The sequence below is a fragment of the Eurytemora carolleeae genome, unplaced genomic scaffold (genome assembly GCF_000591075.1).
Source record: "Eurytemora carolleeae unplaced genomic scaffold, Eaff_2.0 scaffold84, whole genome shotgun sequence".
Taxonomy (NCBI): Eukaryota; Metazoa; Arthropoda; class Copepoda; order Calanoida; family Temoridae; genus Eurytemora; species Eurytemora carolleeae.
Window position 1 is genome coordinate 682 of NW_019396074.1, and position 22581 is coordinate 23262.

Here is a 22581-nt window from a genome sequence, read left to right on the forward strand (position 1 = left end):
ACTTTGTTTATCTTTGGTTGTGGTTTCGTGATACAACAGTTGCTCTGTTGACTGAACACTTTTCTTTGTGTTTATCAAGACCGGGTTTATTATCTTTCTTGTATTAAATGCGTATTTCTTACTAAGCCTAAAACAAACCTGAAGGAAAACGAGCATGTTGTTTTGATGCCATAGGACAAGTGCATTTTCCTAAGGGCGACTTCCCAAGTAAACACTTTCCCAAGTGGCAACTTCCCAAATGTGCAATTTCCCAAGCGGCAACTTCCCAAAGGTTAGTTTAGCTGCCCTCTGAGGCTGTAATGGGGGCCAAACACCTGCGTATAGGATGGTTTAGGGGGCCGAGCGCCGCGGCTAGGACATACTTGGAAAATTCCCTGGAGAAGTTGCCACTTTGGGAAAGTATTCAACATCATATCATGTACATCTTTATAATTGTACTGTACTGCAGTTATCTATGGGAGGGACGAGATATTGTAAAATCAACTGTAATGGATATTATGTACACCTTTATAATTCTACTGTACTGAAGTTATCTATGGGAGGGACGAGATATTGTGCAATCAACTGTAATGGATATTATGTACACCTTTACAATTGTACACTGCAGTTATCTTTGGGAGGGACAAAATATTGTACAATCAACTGTATTGGATATGTTCACCATTAAAATTGTGCTGTACTACATTTATCTGTAATAGTTCAATCCACTGTAATGGATATCATGTAAACCTTTATATTTGTACTGTACTGCAGTTATCTATGGGAGGGACGAGATGTTGTACAATCAACTGTAATGGACATTGCATTCTCCTTCATAGCTGCTGCGCTTCTAATGTGTGCAGGAGGTAAATAGAATTTGTTATTCGAACCCACACAGAGAGAGAGGGATGCATTCGTTTTCTTCTATTTCGTCTATATTTCAACAATCTTTAAACTCACAGAGTTGTCTTGTTTTAATTTTCGTTAAAAATGAATATGTCGACACAAAAGTGTAAGAGTAAAAAGGCAAACCAAATATATGGAAAATTTAGATTTCCAAGCATAGGTGGGTGCCCAAGCTAGTTATATTTTATTATTATGCAGTATTTGAGAACTGGAATGTATCAATATTAACGTTTATTGTTATGCCAGGTTCCTATATATATTTTATTATTATGCAGTATTTGAGGACTGGAATGTATCAATATCAACGTTTATTGTTATGCCAGGTTCCCATATATCTATATTTGAAGACTGAAATGTATCAATATCAACGTATATTGTTATGCCATGGTTCCTATATANATGTCGTCTTCATATTCATTGTTCTAAAGTTATCAATATATTTTACATGAATTTTTGTTTTCATTTCTTAAACTTATTTGACGTCGGATGCGTTTAAAAATTATTTGAATATAGATAGAAAACGATTAAAATCAAATTTGAGAACCCGACCACACCAATCGTAAAAAATCAATTTAATTCCAAACAAACCATTCAGATATTATACATATACAACCTACAGTGAAACTTAGAACTTCGGAGACATCGAAAGAAGTTGTAAAATGTTGTTTTCCAAATCTACTGATGATGGAATACTGCAAATATTTAGTTTTTCAATCAATTAATTATTAAACTGTTCCCGCATATTTCATGGTTATTTATTCACTTTTACAATTTATGAGATTTATATATTAACATAAAACTTATTAAAAATTGTCAAGACGACATTTTATGAATTCTTTCGATTTCTCCGAAGTTCTGGGTATAATCATCGGATTTTTCGATGCATTCGTATATAGTTGATATATCATAATATTTTCGATTTTTTTAAAATTAATATTTCGCTCACAACTTGTTTTCACAGCTGGCGCTGGATTTTCAAACATTCGTGGAAAATATGAAAATGTCGTCTTCATCGATAAAAATTCTCGAGAATGAGATATCAGAGAAACTTTGTCTTTTTCCTTTGTACGTTCTCGTTCCAGAAAATTGTAAACTTGTTTTTTTCTTCCAAAAATCATGTACTGCATGGCATAATTCAAAGACCTAACGAAGGGCAGATTAGTATGTAGAAATTGGTTTCAGGTAGTCATTAAAGTCTCCCCTTTTTTGGCTCCCCCTGTACGTGAAAATTTGATCCGCATGGAATTTAATGAAGATAAGGATTTTAAGTGTGATTCCTATTCCACTTTACTTTTCCGACAAACAAACTGCAGTATGGTTTACAACAGTGTGATCAACACACTGTATGGTTTACATAATACATACTTTTATGTAGAATCGATCAACACACTGTATGGTTTACATTTATGTAGAATCGACCAACGATCATTTGAATTAGAAAATACTAATACTAATACACTATTGGGAACTTCTTTAGACTAGACAAACTTGTAAATGAGAATATTGCAAAGACGACATTTAAACGGTTCCTTTTTATTTTAGGAATGGCTTGCTTTACATATAACAGTGTATTCGCTCTATCTGGTCCACCAGTGGTTGCAAATATTCGTATGAAGAGAAGAGAGCTCAGAGTAAGAAAATTGTATAATTATCTTTACTTAATTTATATCCTTTAAAAAAGAATTTATATATTTGCTGTTCCCTATAATTTCATTTTTTTCTACCCATAAAAGCTTTTCAATAATGCATAAGACATTAACCATCTTCTCTTTGAAAGTTGATTATTTTCAATGGTGGTTTCTCTTTCATATGACTGGCGCATTTCCTGCTTCCAAACCAAAATGAAGGAAATTGTAAGAATTAAAACTGTTCACGCTATTATAGCAATATCTTCCACATTACTGATCAGATAGAGGTTTAATGTTAGTGTTGTGAAATGGGAATCCTGATTTTTAAAATAAACAATCAGTTGAGATTACAACGACAGTCCTTGTGAGGGGTCCCTACTCCCTTCTCTAATGTCTATTTCTATGAATTAATGTTTGATGTAATTCTAGGCTGCAGCATCCATGGGAGTAACTTGTCTTGGAGCCAGTCTAATATATATTGCTGATTTCTTCTGGTGCCTCATGCAAAGATCTAAATTTCTAAACGAATACTAAACCCAAAATAAAGGAAGACGACAATACCCTAATTTTATAATATTGTTCAGTGGTTTTAAAAAGACAAGATTTTAACAAGTTATCCTTAAACAGTTTGTTACACTTTATGTAATTTAGTTCAGTACAAATAAACAATAGAGTGCCTGAAAGTTTCTTGTATGGGTTCTGTAACCTGTACCTGTACCTGTACCTGTACCTGTACCTGTACCTGTACCTGTACCTGTACCTGTACCTGTACCTGTACCTGTATCCTCCTGAGAGAAAACTTCTATTTCACAAAGAGTAAAATATTGTGGATTCTTTCTATCATCTCTCAACAGTATATTGTCACCCTAGGTTAATAATTTAATTTATACCGAATCAACAAAGTACATCGTAAACCCATGAAACTTTTAAACCCTAAGAGAGAAAGATGGACGTTGCTTGCTTTTGCCTTTATTTTCTAGACTTTATCATGATGAACTTTCAAAGGAGTTGAGTTTTTGCCACAAACTCTGATTTTCTAATCTCTATATCTTTGTAACCCAATGCCGTAGACCTTAGATATTTCAAAGTATTAATACGTATAGATAAAATAATCTAAGTTTGAAATATCAAAGATTTGCACCATCAGATTCCAAAGATATTGGAATCAGAAGATTTTAATTTGTGGCAAAAACTCAATTCCTTTACTAAAATTTTATTCACAAAATTAATTTTCCTAGAATTTTGCATTGATATCTATGTAAACGCAACATTTTCAATTGAACTCTTCGTAATTCACGTAAATGATATTATAAAAACCATCGATAATGTTGATAAGAAAACTTTAATTTGATCTTTTTCTATAAATAGTCTTTATAAAAACATATTTCATTTCGCATCATTTAGGTTTTAAATTTTATGGAAATAGACCTTGTTTCAAAATTCAGTTTCAAAGAATAAAGGAATTGAGTCTTTGCCACAAATTCTGATTTTCTAATCACTATATCTTTGGAACCAAATGTTGCAGACCTAAGATACTTCAAACTATGAATTCTGTTAGACCAAATAATCAGAGTTTGCAATATCAAAGGTTTAAAATATCGAGTTCTAAAGATATTGAGGTTTAAATATTTGATTTTGTTCCAAAGACTCAATTCCTTTGTAAAATTTTTATAAAGTTTCACGTCAGAATGTTAAAATATTTATGTTTTAACTGTGGGTTATACATATATTTATATGTATAAAATAGTAACTCTTTTTGCCTGTTTTGCATGTATGTTTGGATGTCCGATCATAACTCATGAACGTTCATAACCTGGTTTTTAAAATTCTAAGATGGGGTTAACTTTTATAGCGAAAACTCCAGACAAAGCTAGTGTGTGTAAAGTCTGTTAAGTTCATTTAAAAAGTTATCTTACGAATGTATCTGAGTGCCTGGAGCAGGGAACCTCGACAACAATATCCGTCTCCACAACCTTCTCCTGGTGCTTTTCCTGCCCCTTGAACAGACTGTTCTCTAGGTTTGAGTTTAATACTCTGGGTTCCCTAGGTAGAGAGTTGTTGTAGTGTCCGCAGGTTTTATAAACAGTTCTGTTGTTGGGCAGAGTTTCTATGATGAAAACTGTCAGAGCTTGCAGGTTTTCTGAAAAAAGAACCGGATCTTTTCTCATTTTTAATTGAAAGAAATATTAAATATACAGAAAATTTTTTAGAATTTTATAAATTGACTAATTTGCAAAAAATATGTTAAAAGTCGTAGATTACACAAAAAATCATGTCAAGAGATGTAGATCAATAAAGCGCGTAGATATAATTGTTAATTTTAACTTTAAGATGATACTCCAACTTTCTAAATGTGTAACATAAGTATAAGCTTATAGCAACAGATCAAAGTGTTGAGATTCTGGCTGGGACCAATAGAGTTTCACCTGTACAATAATTACTTGAAAATAACACTTTTACAACCAGAATCCATCTTTTTGGATTTCAGAGATATCTTTTAGAGGTAGGATACTTTAGTTCGTGACTCCGGATGGGTTAGTTTAATTTTGAGATAACCGGGTTCACCCTTAACCTAGTTACCTTTCTTGAGATTTAATCTGACTCCAAGTATATCTGCTGGTTCAGCCAGCTTCAGCTGCCACCATCGCTGTTTATCTTCTCTTAAAATACATTTTTAATCAAAAATATTAAGTTACCTCAGTGGGGGGAAGGGGGGTTATTCCAATTTATAATATTTTATCTCAATTTAACTTTTGGTGGCCATTTCTTCTCGGTTGAGAGTTGATATAATATCTTTTGAAATGAACTCTATTCTATGGATTTGCATATTTCTCTGTAAATGAATTGAGTCTATAGCTAAAAACGTGAATTTTTAATTCCTAACTTTTTACAACCTGACTGTGTAAACATTTTATATTGCAAACTTATTCTAATTGATCTACCAGATCATTTATATTTTGAAATATCAAAGGTCTACGAAATCGGGTTGCAAAGATCAGAGATTAGAAAATCAGAGTTTGTGACAAAAACTCAATTCCTTTGCATTTGAACCCATGAAACAATTGAAAAAAAGACAACATTCAATGTATCTTATTTGTATATTATGGTTTAATAAACCAAATAGCTTTACCAGAGGCTTAACATTTAACTGACTAGGTGAAATAGGTGTTATAGTGTGGACACATTACAACTGCTGGGTTTAATGTTTTTTCTGAATATTTATTATATCTGAAATCTGACAGACGTCACACTATTCCACAGTTAAATATATACTTGTTAGTCCAGGCGCATGTAGAAGTATCTCCGTCTATCCCGAGATCTGCTCCATAGGACCATAGAGTTGAAGAATGAGCAGCGGATCCACTCCGTCCTTGATTCCGTCCTGAACAAATAATGTAAAATGTAAAATAATGTAAACTCAGATAGGATTTACCGGAATGTTCGCGACACGAAGCGTCTCAAATTCTTGAAGATTTGTAGAAGTTTGTAATCTGTGTTTGTTTTGATAAACCAGCCAGAGTTATTTCTGAAACCATAGAGATCAGTTTCCATGGAGATTGTCTTCTCTTATATCCTCTCCTACACAGAGAACCTTTCAATCCTCCCGCCAACCTTAGTTCGGAGCACAGGAGCAACAAGGAAACCGAGGTAATACATGTTTTTCTTATTTTCTTATTTTTTTATTATTGTTTAAAATTTATTTATCTTTCTCTTTTTAATTTTTTTCTTTCCGTTTCTTTTAATTTAATTTCTGATCCTTTATTTCTCTTGAATAATTTTATAGTTCGACAAAATCTACCAAAAATCGTTTTTATTTTATTTTTAGGTTGGTCAGTCATGACCTTCTCTGGGGTAATGGTGAACCTTTGGTCCCTTCTCCAGGTACCCTTAGGTATCCTCATCTCAACCCTCGGAACCTACTTCAGCTCCAGAGCTCAGGTGATGGATCCCCCCTGCTCCTTCCTAATCACTCTTCTTCTCATCTGCTCCGGTTTAACAGCTCTATCAGGAGTAGGAAACCTACCGAACAACTGGGCAATACTTCTAGGCAAAGATCCTGGCACGATTCACAACTCCTTTCTCCTGGTAATCGCTCCTCACGACCTGGCCAGATCAATCCTGAGCTGTGCCAACTCACTGATCCTGGTGAACAAAGCCATCTTCATCCTCACCAACTACAGCATGGATCCTAAACAGTTCCTCACCGGAACATTTGGAGTTCTCGCAGTTCTCAAGATATTTCTGGTTCTCATCATTCCAGAAATAGATTCCGACGACAATGGAATAACGGAGCTCAAGAGTTTAGTGTTTACTGCGATCCTGGAGTTGATGGAAGGGTTGGCAGAGATCATATGCCTTATCTTGCTCCTCATAATATGGGTCTTTAGGAGAAATCAGTCAGTCGAACCATCAGTCAATGCTTACATAAACTATCTGGAGCAAATTGAGTTTCCATCGATCCCAATCCTTCTCATCAACCGGGTTTCTCTCTTCATTCATCTTGTCAAGAGGTTCTCTATGGACGGCACTAGTTACATCCCTCTCAACTCTCTCATAGGAGTTCATAGTATCTTTCTACCTTTGATAGTGAGCTACAACATACCGAGTATCTGGAGCCCGATAAAGAGCATCTTAAACAGCGAGAACATTTCGGAATCTGAAATACCAGAGGAAGAGGTTCCAGATGAACAAGTTGAAACTTCTCTAAGTCGAGCTCCGACCCGTCCCAGCTCCGTCATCTTACCTCAAGCATTGCCCGGATCCACAGAGGAGAGTAAGAGGGTAATGTATAAAAGTAATATCCGACAACATCGATCTGCTCTGGAGTCTGTTGTTTCTGCGACCCGGAGGAGAAAATGGAAGAAGACCGGGAAAGGTCCTCTGGACGGAGCAATGTTGGATATGGTCGGAGAGAAAATCGTCCCATTGGAGGAGAGTGATTCTGAGGATGAAGGAAACTGTAAAACCATGTAGATTGTAGATTCTACATTATTTGATAATTTAGGTTTAGTATTGGTCAAAATCAATCTTTTTAATTACAAATATATGGATTTACGTTAACTAATTGTTTCCGTATTCTAAATTGCATGGTGAAACCAAAATAGGAATTAATGAACACCAAGAATTAATTGTATTAGGTTGTGCCATATAGAGTGTCACCCTGGACTAACCAAGACGAGATGCATTCGGTTTCTTCTATTTAAATTCAATCCCGTTTAGGTCTAGAATTCAATAATCTATTTATCAAAAAACACATATAAATATACATTCTTATATTTGCATGTAAAATATATTTCAGTTCAAGATAAAATGTGTGAAATGATCCTAAAAAAATGTTACTTTTGTAAATAGAAGAACTAGAAGAAATAGAAAATCCAAAAAATATTATATTTACCGCAGAATGGTAAGGACGGAGACCAAACTCCGTCTTCTCTGCAGGTTCGTATCCTGGGTCCAAACAGAGCATGTCCTGGAGCAGGACAGGAGTACTCAACACTGTCTCCGGGCGGGTGGGACTCAGGAGGCGGAGCAGGAGGGAGAAGGAATCCCTCCCTCTTTACAACCAGTTGACCAGCATGGGGGCGTCCAGGCCAACCACAGTCTTTAAAATAGAAAGAATATATGCGAAGGAAGGAGTTGTTTACCCGCTGTCCTGTAGAACTTCTGCAAGATCAAATAGTTTGAAATATTAAAGGTTTACGCTGTCAACAGGTGGCTAAGATACGAGGGTTAGAAAATTAGAGAATAACGAGAGTAATCATTTCCTACTATAAGTATACTTTGCTTTGTCCAAGACGTCGATGTTCGATATTTTTGACAATGCATCAATTCAAACAAAAAAATCCGCAAAATAATGGCGACTTTCAGAGCAACAGTTAAATGAAAAATTGGTTAATAGGAAAAGGGTGCGAAGCATCCTTAAAGCCTATTAAAGATATTAAAGATATTCGGAGAATATTAGAATGATATTTTTAAATTGTCATGAGTTTACTTTTTTGAAAGGATCTACAGCTACATACTGAAAATTTGTCTGTATTCTTAAAACATTATTATATGATTTCACATCTTCAAATGTTTTGAAACATTGTGTGAAATATTTTACAGAAAATCACTTCATTTGTTCAAATTCATCCAAGTATACGATAAGAGGTGTGATTCATGTATTAGTATGTGAGCTTAAAATAAACAAATATGTGCAAGCTTAGGCAACCTTGGACGCGTGGAAAATGGTGGTACTATTATTTTTTAATGAATATTTAGCTCTATATCTTTAACTTAAGTTATATGTAAAATCCATAGATTTTTATTAATTTTCATATTGATATATAAATGTAAAAAAATGCATAACGTTTTTTTGTTATGTTTTGTAATGCGTGCAGGTGAACCAACATTAAAAAGTTAAAAAATTGTTAGAACATATTTAATTATTTCTAAGATTTAGAATTGACAAGAAGACGAAACTAAGGAAGCGAAAAGTTCTCAAGATTGTTCCCACGGATAAATATAATGCTAGGAGCTCCTAGTCTGAGTATTCATAACCTTTTGCGGTAACAAGATAAGCTCGTATACACTCTATACATATAGTGTTAATACAATTAGATTCAATACAAAGTTAAAAATACTAAATTAAATTCTAATTGGTTAAATGAGAAGAGAGGTCGATATTGTATATGTGTATGTAATATGTAGAATTGTAATTCAAATAAAGTATAAACATTTACAATTCGGCCAAGGGTTCATCAGTTATCGGATATACAAACAAATAGACTAAATGAGAAAAATAATATATCTAGATTAAAATGGGAACTATTGAGGAGATGGATATAAATGAAGTGTGAATAAAATGGTAAAAGGATATGGGAAATACAGGGGAAAAGGATATAGATAAAAAAGGAATGAAAGGGGAAAGAATTTAGATAAAATTGGGAATGAAAGATGAAAAGGATATAAATAAAAATGGGAATAAAAGGGAAAAGGATATAGATAAAAATGGCAGTGAAGGGGGAAAAGAATATAGATAAAAATGGAAATGAAAGGGAAAATAATTTAGATAAAAATGGCAATGAAAGGGGAAAAGAATATAGATAAAAATGGCAATGAAAGGGTAAAAGAATATAGATAAAAATGGGAGTAAAAGGAGAAAAGGATATAGATAAAAATAGGAATAAAAGTGGAAAGCATCTAGATAAAAATGGGAATAAAAGTTGAAAAAAATTTAGATAAAAATGGCAATGAAACGGAAAAGGATATAGATAAAAATAGGAATGAAAGGGGAAAAGAATTTAGATAAAAATGGAAATCAAAGGGGAAAAGGATATAGATAAAAAAGGAATGAAAGGGGAAAAGAATTTAGATAAAATTGGGAATGAAAGATAAAAAGAATTTAGATAAAAATGGGAACGAAAGGGAAAAAGGATATAGATAAAAATGGCAATGAAAGGGAAAAGGATAAAGATAAAAATGGGAATGAAAGGGGAAAAGAATTTAGATAAAAATGGAAATGAAAGGGGAAAATAATTTAGATGAAAATGGCAATGAAAGGGAAAAGAATATAGATAAAAATGGGAATAAAAAGGGAAAAGGATATAGATAAAAATGGGAACGAAAGGGAGAAAGGATATAGATAAAATGGGAATGAAAGGGGAAGAGAAGAGAATATAGATAAAAATTGGAATAAAAGGGGAAAATGATATAGATAAAAATGGGAATTAAATTGGAAAAGAATCTAGATAAAAATGGAAATGAAAGGGGCAAATGAGAATAGATTGTCGAAGATATGATTTAAAATAAGAAAAAAAGGATGATATTAACGAAAATGGGAATGAAATATCCCTGTAACGAAGAAAAGGAAAGTAATAATGAAAATAAAGAATGGTTGGGAAGAAAGATTTAAAGAATGATCTAGCAGATCTTCATTAAAGAGATTAAAGTTACGAAGAAGATATTTTGTTGGTTTTCAGGTTGATGACGATTTCAATTTTCCGCTCCAAGGGGCGTTATCTCTGGGAACTAGAGACGGGGGGAGTTGAAGGGGAGGGGGGATTTAAGAAAATAGGACAGAGAGGGGGCAGGGCCTCAATAGGAGAGGAGAGAGGAGTAGGAGGAAGAGGGGAATTTGATTTAGAGAAACATATAAGATTCGCCTTTTAGCTCTTTTGGAATTCCATTTTTTAAGTTTTTGAAAGATCCTTATTCAGTTTTTTACATATCTCTACAATCTGGAGTAATTTGGTTTGTAGTCTTTCCCACTCTATAATTTGACTCCTGGATCAATCAAACATATTCAATTGATTTAAATGATCAATCAAGATCGAATTGATTAACGAGTAAAACCTGTTTGCGGTTTACTAACGAGGGGTAGTGAAACTATCCCAGATCGCTATTTATCAAATGGTTTCTGCAAACTTTCTGTTTTCTTCAAATAGAAAAAAATCTTTAAATTATCATTAGGAAGTATTTTTTTTCAAACGTACAATCAATCATAAAATAGTATCTCAACAAACATGGTGGTAGATGTCAGTCGTAGACCTTTAATTTATAAAACTACGAATTTTATTACATGCAAAAATAGGGCTTATACAAATTTGAGTTTGTGGCAGGAAACTTCAGGAAACTTACAGACTTCATATTTGTATGTAATGTGAAACCCTTAAAACTGGTAAAAATTACGGTAAAACTAATTTTTAATTACTCAATTCTTTTAACCAAATTGGTGGAATCTACAAACGGCGATATTAAATAGAATTTGGTAATTTCTTATACACCAGCTATTAAAACTTCTTCTTTTTGCACTTTTTAAACTAATTTTTAACTTTTATTTGGGATTGCTTACTTTCTGCTCCTGCTGCTTTTAGTTCCAGAAATACAGAGATTAAAGCTAAAAATATCATCTTGGTAAAAACATTCTCAATTTCTGAAATGAGATAAGAGTGGTTAGCGGATCAAATTTTAATTTCAATAGATTCTACAGAAAATTAACCTTTTTATCTAGAAAATTGAGATATAGTGTATATGTTGTCTAAATTCTTTCACGAAACAAGCAAGTAAATCCCGGAAATCCGTCAACGTTTGGCTGTGTACAGTGTACACTGTACATCACATATCAAACTCGCGGATTACAGCTGAGAGAGAAACTGAAACGTTTCCTTCATGCAAACCTGTAGTTGGTATACCGTGACCAGTTTCTTCCGATACGATCCTTCAAACTTCAACCTTTAAAAATTTGAGTTGTAATTTTTTTTCAATTTTATGTTACTGATGAAAAAACTGATTCAAGGGAAGAAACAAGGCAAACCAATGTTTAAGGAGTTGAAGTGATAATTTATTACAGCGTGTCACAAAAAATGACATGTTTTTGATACTTCAATTATGCACTTATTTATTCTAAACTCTATCTCAGAAAAAAATATTTAAAAATATTTTGTGGGACATTTTTTGTATCTTTTACACAGAAAAGGATTAAATTAACTCCTTTATATACAATATACTTGTTCAGAGACACCATAATGTCACGAACAATTTTATGATAAGAATAACCTGTCTATATTTAGGTTCTTGTTAAAAGAAAACATTTAGATGACATTATTTCCACAGTTTTCTGGTTCTCACTGTATCTTCTTAGTTTGTTTTCTTAATATTAATTGAACGTTTCATCACTGTGCACAGCATCTTTAAACTAATTATATAGCGCTCATATTTATTATGTAAATGCGCGTGAACTATACTGAAGTTTAAGGAAACGCTTGTTATCCCATCTGCGAGAGATACGCGCGTCTGACCACTGCGCTCCGTGCTCCCACACCAACTATATTACTTCGGCTCCCGGAGCGGTTAAAAAACATTTTGCTGAACTTTATTAATTAATTTAATTAATTATGATAATCGTTTTCTTAAATTAATTATCAATGCTTTAGTTTCGAAATTTTAACACATGTGATAAAAGAAGAATTGAACTAAACACTATTTTTATCTATCTATCTCTATATATATGTATATATATATTTTCCGTCTATTTGTATGACCGATCATACCTCATGAACCCATTGATCGATTTGCCTTAAAATTTGATTTGGGAACTCGGTAGAACCACGGAACTGTTTTTTTTTAGCTTGGTTTAAAAGTTTTTGAGCAAGTGTTTCTGTAAAATATAAAGAGTGAACATCTATAAAAACAGCTCCAACGGCATCTTTTTGTAAAAACTATTTGTATTTAATATATTTCTATGAAGCTCCGAACCACTACACTACACTACACAGCTCAAAAAATCAGTCCCCAACTAACAAAAATTGTGTCAACTTTACCGCTACTTTTTTGTATCCCTTGTTGTAAGGGTTTAATTGCATATATATTTGTGTGCTCGCTTTTAACTTCATGACATGATTTATGATTAAAAAAACTTTATTAAGCAAAACTTTCACTTGTGTGCAGCTTAAAATTTAGAGTGATAGTCTGACTAAAAATTCAGAGTTATATTCTGGTAGTTTAGTTCACAGTGAGTTAGTAAAACTTTTTAGTTCAGATTATTAATCTGCTTTTTAGAGCACAGTGATAATCTGACTTAATTAGTTTACTGTCTAAGATACTGATTGAGCATAAGGTTTAGATACACTGTGGAGAGGGCGTCGTAGTATCTAAACAAACTGAGAACTGTTTAGATTAAAATGAACAAATTTATTTTATTTCTTCAGAAAAATATTCCTCACTCTTTCTAATCTTTTAGTGGCTGTGAAATGCAGGAAGTGTCAAATATTTTTATTTAGAAATAGATAATTGTTTCTGATAAATAAATAGTTTACTTTCCTTCTTCTTTCTTCTAAATCTACTCGGGCTCCTCTTCTCATTCTTAAGAAATATTCTTTTCCTGGACCCCAAAATTACAGGTTCTATGTTTCTTCAAATAAAATAGAAACAAAAACTTTTCTCAAGGATAGAACTTGAGGTTCCAGATCTCTAGAATAAAGAATTTGAGGTTCTGCAGTTCTTCAGGATATATAACTCGAGGTTCCAATTCTCCAGGATATAAAACTAGGTTCCAGATCTCCAGGATATAAAACTTGATGTCCCAGTTCTTCAGAATATAGAACTAATTTCCAGTTCTCCAGAATATAGAACTTGAGGTTTCAGTTCTTCAGAATATAGAACTAATTTCCAGTTCTTCAGGATATAGAACTTGATGTCCCAGTTCTTCAGAATATAGAACTAATTTCCAGTTCTCCAGAATATAGAACTAATTTCCAGTTCTCCAGGATATTGAACTTGAGGATCCAGTTCTTCAGAATATAGAACTTGAGGTTCCAGTTCTCTAAGATATAGAACTATGTTCCATTTTTCCAAAATATAGAATTTGAGATTCCAGTTCTTCAGGATATAGAACTAGGTTTCAGTTCTCCAGGATATAGAACTTGAAGTTCCAGTTTTCCAGAATATAGAACTTGAGGTTCCAGTTCTCCAGGGTCTAGAACTAGGTTCCAGTTCTCCAGGATATGGAACTAGGTTCCAGTTCTCCAGGCTATGGAACTTGAGGTTTCAGTTCTCCAGGATATAGAACTTGAGGTTCTAGTTCTCCAGGATATAGAACTTGAGGTTCCAGTTCTCCAGGATATAAAACTAGGTTCCAGATCTACAGGTTATAGAACTAGGTTCCAATTCTCCCGGATATAGAACTTGAGCTTTCAGTTCGCCAGGATATAGAATTAGGTTCCATTTCTCTATGATATGGAACAAGTTTCCTGTTCTCCAGGATATAGAACAGGTTCCAGTTCTCCAGGATAAAGAACTAGGTTCCAGTTGTCTAGGATATAGAACTTGAAGTTCTAGATCTCCAGAATATAGAACTTGAGGTTCCAGTTCTAGGGTAAGATGAGTAAACATTATCAAAATTTAATTTATCATCTCATGAAACAGAATCTGTCTGTAAACTGTTTAGTGACTTGAATCTGCAAAAATACTTTTTGCCGTGAAGTGTTATAAACTGTAACGTTTTTCACGTTCATAAAGTTCAAACAACCCAAAAACACAGAACAGGATAGTTGGGGAATAGTTTAAAATGTCTTCTTCCGCAACATGACAAGTTGTTTAAGGCCAAAGAGAATAGTAAAAAATATTTCACGGCAGCCATTTTGTAGTATAATTGATTTAAAAGTAAAATATATTTGAGTAAAAGATTTTTTAACTAAGTAAACTGCAAAACGTCATTAATATATCTAATACATTATATGGAAGAAGACATTCAAAACTATTCACCAATTGTCATGTTTCGTGGGACACCCTATAGCTTAAGTTCAAGACTATAATTATGCCTTTAAATCGTGTGTTTTCAAATAAACGTTTCGTATTTCCCCTAAGAAAATTTTTACAAACCGTGAAGAGGTAAGTAAAGGTCGTCTTGACTCAGAGCATCTTTAGAAAAGAATATTTAGTTAAATTTGTCTAATTTTGAACAAATATTTAATTTAATTTTAAATCTCATGGCTCTGTTAGCACTGGCTTGTCCGTTATCTTTTTTTACAAGACCACAAAATTTTTAAAATATACCTTTTTAAGTATTTCAGTATTAGAAAATTAGAGTTTTTGTCAAAACTTAGTTCCATTATGCTATGCTCCGAAGTCCCATTGCAAAAACTGGGTGAAATCTGCCCCATTCTTATAGATATAGGGTTGTAGTATTACAAAGTCAACTTGTTCCATGGCTCTCTGAATCTCTGCGTGGCCTGGCATTTTTTAATGAATAAGGAACTAAACCCTTGCCTAAAACTCTAATCTTTCAATCCCTAGAAAATTGCAATCTGACGGCGTAAACCTTTGATATTTAAAGCTTTTACGACACAATTTATAATTTCAAGGTCTGCTTCAGGTTGCAAAGATATAGGGATTAGAAATTTGAGTCTGAGGCTAATATTAAGTTTCTTTACGCATCCATTACAATAAACGACAATTAGATAAATAAATAGAAATTTATAGAAAACATTTATTAAGAAATGGTTATCTAAGGATTAGAATAAATATGGGATTTGTCAAATATCTGTATATCTGTATCATTTGGTTCTCTGTGCTTCATTTTCTGTATAAAAATTCTCTACAATTTTCCTATGGTGTTCTGTATCTAGAATATCTGTATCTAATGGTTATCTGTATCGAAAATATCTGTATCCAATGGTTATCTGTATCTAGAATATCTGTATCCAATGGTTCTCTGTATCTAGAATATCTGTATCCAATGGTTCTCTGTATCAGAATATCTGTATTAATGGTTCTCTGTATCTAGAATATCTGTATCCTATGGTTCTCTCTGTCTGCTACTAGTATATTCCCCTGCTGGTTGACCGCTATCCCCTCCAACCCCTTGAACTCTCCATCACTTTGACCCCAGCGTCCGAAGGCTCTAAGGAAGGTTCCGTCTGGATTAAAGATCTGTATCCTGTTGTTCCCTGAGTCCGCCACAAATATATATCCTTGCTCATCGACAGCTACACCTCTGTAAACAGAAAATATTTTTATTTAGCTCAGGAAAAATTGGCTAAAATGTTTGGTGCAATGATGATATTTCAAAGTATGAATTATAATAAATCTATTAGTCTTAATTTGAAATAACAAAGGTTTACCATCACAGGTTGCACAGAAATAGGAATTAGAAAATTTGAGTTTGTGGCAAAAACTCAGTTCCCCTATCTTATTTTTAGTTCTAGGTTAACTTTTAAACAAATATCTTTTGACGATCTTATCATGGAAATTCAGTAAATTTTCAGTAAATTCCATGATAATGATAATGATGAATTATTTCACTTGAAAAGTTGCTTAAAAGTAAATCTTCGTAATTTCTCTTATTAACGGGACTTTCTTTGCCGCTTTTATAGCTTGAACATTGTTTAATTGAAAAAAATCAAGTTTCAAAAAGAAGATGATTGATATCTATTGAATTCTTGTTCAGACAAAGCTTTTACAAAGCTCTTGTAAAAACTAGAATTATATTTGCAGTTTTTTAAGGGTTTAGATTTGCCAGGAAAAGGAAAATTTACACACCTTGGAAATTTAAACTGTCCTTCATCTGTTCCTTCAGATCCGAATGTTGTGAGAACCTTCCCGTTAACATCGAATATCTGGAGTCGGTGATTGTTCGAGTCTGATACAATCACTCTGTTAGTGTTAGATACAGCAATATAGTGAGGGTGTTCCAACTGTCCAGGCTTGTTCCCCATCGTTCCAAACTTGGCAACAAACGTTCCATCGCTCTGGAACACCTGAACCCTGTGATTTTCCTTGTCGCAGACATAAATAAAGCCAAGTGCATCTGTGCATATACCCCAAGGATAGTTGAACTGACCGTTCCCTGCTCCCTGGCTCCCGAAGGTTCTGATAAACTGCCCACTAGGATCAAATATCTGTATCCTATGATTGTACCGGTCAGCAATAATATACTGTCCGATCCTGTTCACTGCTACTCCAGCTAAACAATCAAATTCTCCCTCCGCGTTTCCGTATCCACCCAACCAGAACCTGTTCTGTCCGTTCTCGTCGAATATTTGGACTCTATGATTGGAAGAGTCCGCAACTATGATGGTATTATCTGCTCCCACTGCAATACCTCTAGGCCATGTAAAGAATCCGGGCTGGCTCCCCCGAGCGCCGAATTTCAGTACCAAGGCCTGCTTTTGCAGGTACTGACTTTTCGGCATACTACCTATACCTCCGGAGCCCTGAGCTGAGGGTTGTTGAGGTGTAGGAGCGGGGGAGCCTATCAAGTTTTTTGACTGATCAGTCTCATATCTGGATGATAGCCCGACTCTTGATCCTGAGTCTCTTGATGCACTTGGAGCAGCAGTGTTCGATGCTGCTCTTCCTCCATACTTGTTCTTTAAATATTTAGCCCAAGAGCTGAGATTCTCATCATCAGCGCTGGCATCTGCAGTTCTACTTCCACTAGGAGAGTTTTGATCCTTCAATAAGTGAGAAGATCTGGATCTTGCCAGTTCTCCGCCAAACCTTGATGTGAATGGAGTTAAAACTTCATCTCCATCATCTTCATCCTCTCCACCAAGACCTATAGCAGCAGAACTTTTACTCTTGGCCAACCTGGCTTTTCTCTCCTTGAGTGCAGCATATCTGGATCTACCACTGGGATACTGCAACTCACCAGATATCTTACGTGTAGCTGAGACAGAATCTTCTGGAGTTTGATCCCTCGGAGAATCTGAGGATCCAAGGCCGACAGCTGTAGAGCGAGATTTTGCTAGATATCTGCTGACAAAACTGTCACTATCATCTCTTCTCTTATATCTGCCTGAGTAGCTAGTGCTGTCAGAACTATCTTCCCTACTAAACCTTCTCTCTGAACTTACAGGAGCTGTAGGTTCAGGAGAAGTATATCTACTATACCGCCTGCTTACTCCTGGACTTGTGGGAGCTGCAGGTTCAGAATCCTGTCCCCAGGATCCTCCATAAGCAGAAGTAGTCTTTGCACCAGTGTAAGAACGCGGTGTTCTTCCTGTTGGTTGATCATCACTCATGCTGTATGATGATGAGTAAGCAGATTGATTTCTAGACGGAGCCTCCGGCTGGGAGGATGCTCCATAACCATACTGAGAGGTATAGCTGGAGCTGGCTGGAGTACTGGCTCCATAGCCTGCACCATAGGAGGAAGAATATGCATTTCCAGTATCTGTTTTACTCGCTCCATATGAGGATACATAAGACGGGGTATCATTCGCTTTCTTGAGAATAGAGCTTGGAGGAGTAGGCTTTGGAGCAGATGCAGCAGCAGTAGAAGCTGCACTAGCTGCTGCAGTACCAGTCTCTTCTTCATCATAATACTCATATTCATATCCATCATCAGCTGCATCAGCTGCTTCCTCTTCTTCATCAGAGTCTGAGTCGGAACTGCTAGATGTATCACTAGACGAGAAATCAGAGTCAGGACTCTCTTCCTGGGCAGTTGGAGCTGAACCAGCACCAAACCCAGTATATCCTGGTTGGGGTGGAGCATACCTATTGACAATAGAGTTAGGAGATCCTGACCTAGAGGTAAACCTGCTCCCTGATACACTGGTTTGGTTTGTCCTAGCTGTAGTAGTGCTGGGTTTAGAGCTTTCTGTAGAGGCTGTAGTTGTTGTAGTTGCTGGAGCTCTGCTCGGTCTTACAGGAGCAACATCAGGAGCAGCAGCTGGGATAGGATTAGCAGACAGTCTACGCACAGCTGGTATGGGAGCAGCTGTAGGTGTAGTTACTGCTGCTGGTGTTGAAACTACCGGAGCAGCTGGAACTACTGGAGTAGCAGATGGAGCTGTAGTTGTTTCTGTTGATGTCTGTGCTGCTTCCTTGGCCTTGTTCTCCTTCTTTATTCTATCAATATCATCATCAGTACTAGCTGAAGGTCGAGTGGGAGGAGGAGCAGGTCTAGATACAGGTTTAGGAGCAGGAGGAGGAGTATCCTTCTTTTTAGGTCGGAGCAACTCCATTTCTCTTTCCTTAAATACATTTAATCTTGAGAGCAGAGTTACTGTTTATTTACAGATATATGTTACAAAGGTATAAATAAAGCAAAGATACAATAAAATAAATAATGGTGAAAAACAAAAATTTTTATTTTCTTGATTAGTTTCCAAATAAACTGTAACAGTTCTATGGTCTGTGGTTAGGTAGGTTTAGCTTAAAGTTTCTGTTGCCTCGGTAAAGAATATGATCTCCCAGCGCTCTGAAATTGAAAAGCAACATTAGAATAAATCCAGTATTTACCAGCTGCGTTCAGTAATACCATGGGTTTAGAGTCTATTGCTCTGTATCCCTTGAACCCACTAGGTATTGAGCAGCTCAAGGCAAATAAAGGATGTTTTCTAATCCTACCTTTCAACTTGCATCATGCCTAGCAGAGCATATTACTTGAACGCAGTTGGGAAAATCAAGCTTTGACGTCACACAAGCAGTGTAATGTTTATAAATAGTACCTTCAGTCTCTGGATGACTCTAGAACTGTCTGCTAGTCTAATACAACCGCTGAGAGGACCTCGAGACGCATCCTCTGTGTCAATAACCTTATTTCTCTCCTTCTTAGCAACTAAATCCTCTTTGTCCTCCAAATGCAGGGATTTTCTCCTGTCTCCATCATCCTCATCATCCCCTGAAATGAAATCAATGTTATGCAAGGAACATTAATTAAAAAAAAAAATAAAAAATGCCTGATTATTAACTAACCTCGGAGAAATCTAGATCTGAACCTGCTGGATCTTCCAGTGCTGTCGTCTTCTTCTTCCTCTCCTCCGAACCTGCCAAAGTTGGTTCTACTCTTATTCGCTTCCCTGCTGTATCTTGCTTCTCCAAACCTTCTCCTCATTGGAGGAGAACTTCCTTCCTCTTGTCTTCGGAACTCGGAAACTAATCTGTGATCACTCTTGGAGCGGGAAAGACCTGAGGATCTGGATTCAAAGTCGTCTTCTTTCGGTTTATTTTCCATCATTCTTAGATCTCCTATTTCTAGAATCTTCTTTGCAAGATCATTGATTGTATCATGGCAAGTAAACCTGATTTTCCTACTGTATTCATCACTGCTGGTATCATAGTTTCTGATCCAATCCATCATCTTGAGAAATATATCCTTGCAGTCCATTAACTCAACATCATCCCACTTTGTTCCATCATCCAGATTCTTCTCCATTAGATCAGAGTTGGAGAGGATATTAGTTGTCTCCAAATCTAGATTATCCTTGAGATCTTTAAGACTTCTCATCTCAGTTCCCATAAATTTGTCTACGCTCGCCTTGAGGTAATCTGTTCTCTCCTTCAATGCATTTGATAATCTTCTATGAATTTCATCTATCTCTCCGACAACCTGATCTGCATTATTCTTCAGCTGGGTCTGGTTTCTCTCCACCTGGGAGAGCGCGTCCTCGATCCTGTGTATCCCGCGCTTGATCTGGTTGTTAACTCTAGATATTTCTCGTTTCAGGATATCACAGTGCGCGTCCTTGCAGGTATCGCAGACCTTCTTATCACAGTGAGCGCAGGGGTTAACATATGCTTTTTCTGAACAAACAGCGCATCTTGACATTATCTGGTCTGCTGTAGGATCCGGTAGTTCTCCTAAACAGATACAAATATGGAATAAATCAAAGATTTTAAAAACCATCAAAACTTGTAAAAAAATTCTGATTTTTTTTTTACCTGTAATATCAGCATGGAGTTCCAAAAACTTAGTTAGTGTGTAGTTTGTTGGGAACCCCTGGATCCCATTGTATGGGATCCTATGCTCTGCCCGACACTCGGGGCATTTAACCTGCCTCTTCACATAGTCCACCAACCCCTCCATACAGGGGTCCAGGCAGTAGGAGTGCTGGCATGGCAGCAGCTTCGGGTTCCTGTACCGGTCCAAGCAGATGCAGCATGTGAGCAGCTGGTCAAACTGCTCCATACTGCCAGCTGCAGCGGCCGGTTGGCCGCTCTTTACCGCTTGAAAACTTCTTTACAGGGCTGAAATAATAAATAAGTTAAACTTGAGAATTAGGATTTTATTATCAATACACGTAGAAGGAAAGGAGGTAGGGGGGGAATCAGTTGAAGGGGGAATAAATGAATCTGATATGAGAAAGGAAGTTTCTGGAAAGATAGGGCGAAACTTCTCTCAACAGAACTTGACTCATAAAAGTGAATAATTTTACAAGTTCGTGTAGAACTCGTTGGATTAGCAGATTATTAGATATGATAATATTTTCAAATTTTAATTTTGGAAATAGGAGAAAATTTAGAAGAGAAAATGTCAGAAATTGGATCAAAAGGAATTTTAAAGGAAATTTTTAGTTTCCACTGCCGATTAAAAAGTGTGATTAGCGAGTCACTTATCCTTTTGTGCGAAGAAATCGTCTTTTTTCCGCGGCAATAGTTATAAATTATTAATATTCATCGTCAATGCTTATAGATAGTTATTAAAAAAGGAGTACCGTTGTTTATCGTTAACGACACTTCTAAAAAAGCTCACTAAAATGTAAAATTAGAACAGAAATCGTTAAAAATAATCTGGCATTCAAATTTTATTTTATTTTGAGTAATTTTTGCTTTCTTTCAAATAATGAGGAATTAGAACTTTAATAAGCATTTCAAAATTTTATTGTTAATATTGGTTATGAAACTATAGTGTACTTTATCATTATTACTCACTTCATTGTGAATTTCATAATGAAGTACACAAACATTTAAAAAAATTACCAATAACACTATTATTTTGGCACGACGTGCTGTAAAGTTTTTGCTGAAGCTCGGGACAAAATTAAATCTAAAAAGCCTTGAACCTTCTCGATAAAGAGAAAATTTCTGTGCAAAAACTGTAAAACACTGCAAACCAAAATAACAGGGTTTTAAATAGTTATAATAGTATTTGCAGGTTTAAAAAAATACTTTCATTTTAAGTAAATTTATTTAATTCATTACCCAAGCACTTATTTAATTTTCTGAACATTAAGTCAGCTGATGAAAGCCACGAGAGAAAACCTTGTTTTCCTAATCCAGTTTCCTTATCTCTTTTAACTTTTAAGATGCTATCAATATAAATAGAAACATAAGTTCACTTTGAATACAAAATGCTTAAATTTAAATTACACATTAAAGTCTATGATCTAACTAATTTGCTTTTTCTTCATCTAAAGATTAAATATACCTTTGTTTAAGCCCCTATGTTTTAATCCTTTAACTTCTTAAAGCTTAATATTAACTGAATCATGTATCGTCTAAATCCGTCCTTATCCGTGGTTCAAAACCTGGCAAATATCCAGAAGCCGAGTCAGTCCTTCTCAGCAACTAGAGCAAGGTTTTGCCCAGCTTTGTTCTATAGAAAGCTTTGGGTCAGCACACGTCAATACTTCCGGGGAGAACGGAGTAAGGGTGTATGATAGAAGAAACAAAGATAGTTTGGATTAAAAGAGTAGGATAGAAGGAACAAAGATATAACAGAGTAAAATAACAGGATAGAAGGAACAAAGATAGAACGAAGTAAAAGAGTAGGATAGAAGGAAAAAAGATAGAACGAAGTAAAAGAGTAGGATAGAGGATAGAAGGAACAAAGATAGAACGGAGTAAAAGAGTAGGATAG

General features: G+C 35.1%; 4 protein-coding genes across 5 annotated transcripts in view; 2 read left to right on the top strand and 2 right to left on the bottom strand.

Moving 5' to 3' along the window:
- Positions 1–753: 753 nt before the first annotated feature.
- Positions 754–3196, top strand: LOC111714021 (uncharacterized; the record flags this gene model as incomplete). The annotated part of the gene is given in 3 exon segments (XM_023489023.1): positions 754–845; positions 2428–2516; positions 2943–3196. Coding segments are annotated over 3 exon segments (286 nt in total), but the record flags the coding sequence as incomplete, so codon positions are not given.
- LOC111714012 (uncharacterized) lies at positions 3154–11448 on the bottom strand. The gene is made up of 6 exons (XM_023489013.1): positions 11347–11448; positions 7909–8115; positions 5787–5895; positions 5094–5173; positions 4430–4653; positions 3154–3379 (listed from the first exon to the last, which is right to left on the bottom strand). Exons 1-6 carry the CDS (start codon positions 11402–11404, stop codon positions 3161–3163), a joined length of 897 nt encoding a protein of 298 aa, XP_023344781.1. The 5' UTR covers positions 11405–11448; the 3' UTR covers positions 3154–3160.
- On the top strand, positions 5922–7806 carry LOC111714003 (uncharacterized). The gene is made up of 2 exons (XM_023489003.1): positions 5922–6161; positions 6340–7806. Exon 2 carries the CDS (start codon positions 6351–6353, stop codon positions 7485–7487), a length of 1137 nt encoding a protein of 378 aa, XP_023344771.1. The 5' UTR covers positions 5922–6161; positions 6340–6350; the 3' UTR covers positions 7488–7806.
- A 4014-nt stretch (positions 11449–15462) lies between the features above and the next one.
- The window catches only part of LOC111713802 (RING finger protein nhl-1), a 9680-nt gene continuing 2561 nt past the window's right edge, over positions 15463–22581 (bottom strand). The window contains exons 1-6 of one of the 2 annotated variants that reach the window (XM_023488744.1): positions 22150–22254; positions 20664–20969; positions 19698–20582; positions 19451–19623; positions 16533–18973; positions 15463–15987 (exon numbers count right to left, since the gene is read on the bottom strand). In XM_023488744.1, coding sequence (XP_023344512.1) covers positions 15774–15987; positions 16533–18973; positions 19451–19623; positions 19698–20582; positions 20664–20910 — 3960 coding nt within the window. In that variant the 5' untranslated portion in view covers positions 20911–20969; positions 22150–22254 and the 3' untranslated portion in view covers positions 15463–15773. Of the gene's footprint in view, positions 15988–16532; positions 18974–19450; positions 19624–19697; positions 20583–20663; positions 20970–22149; positions 22255–22581 lie in introns of those variants that run through there. The other variant, XM_023488752.1, reaches the window with a different exon arrangement.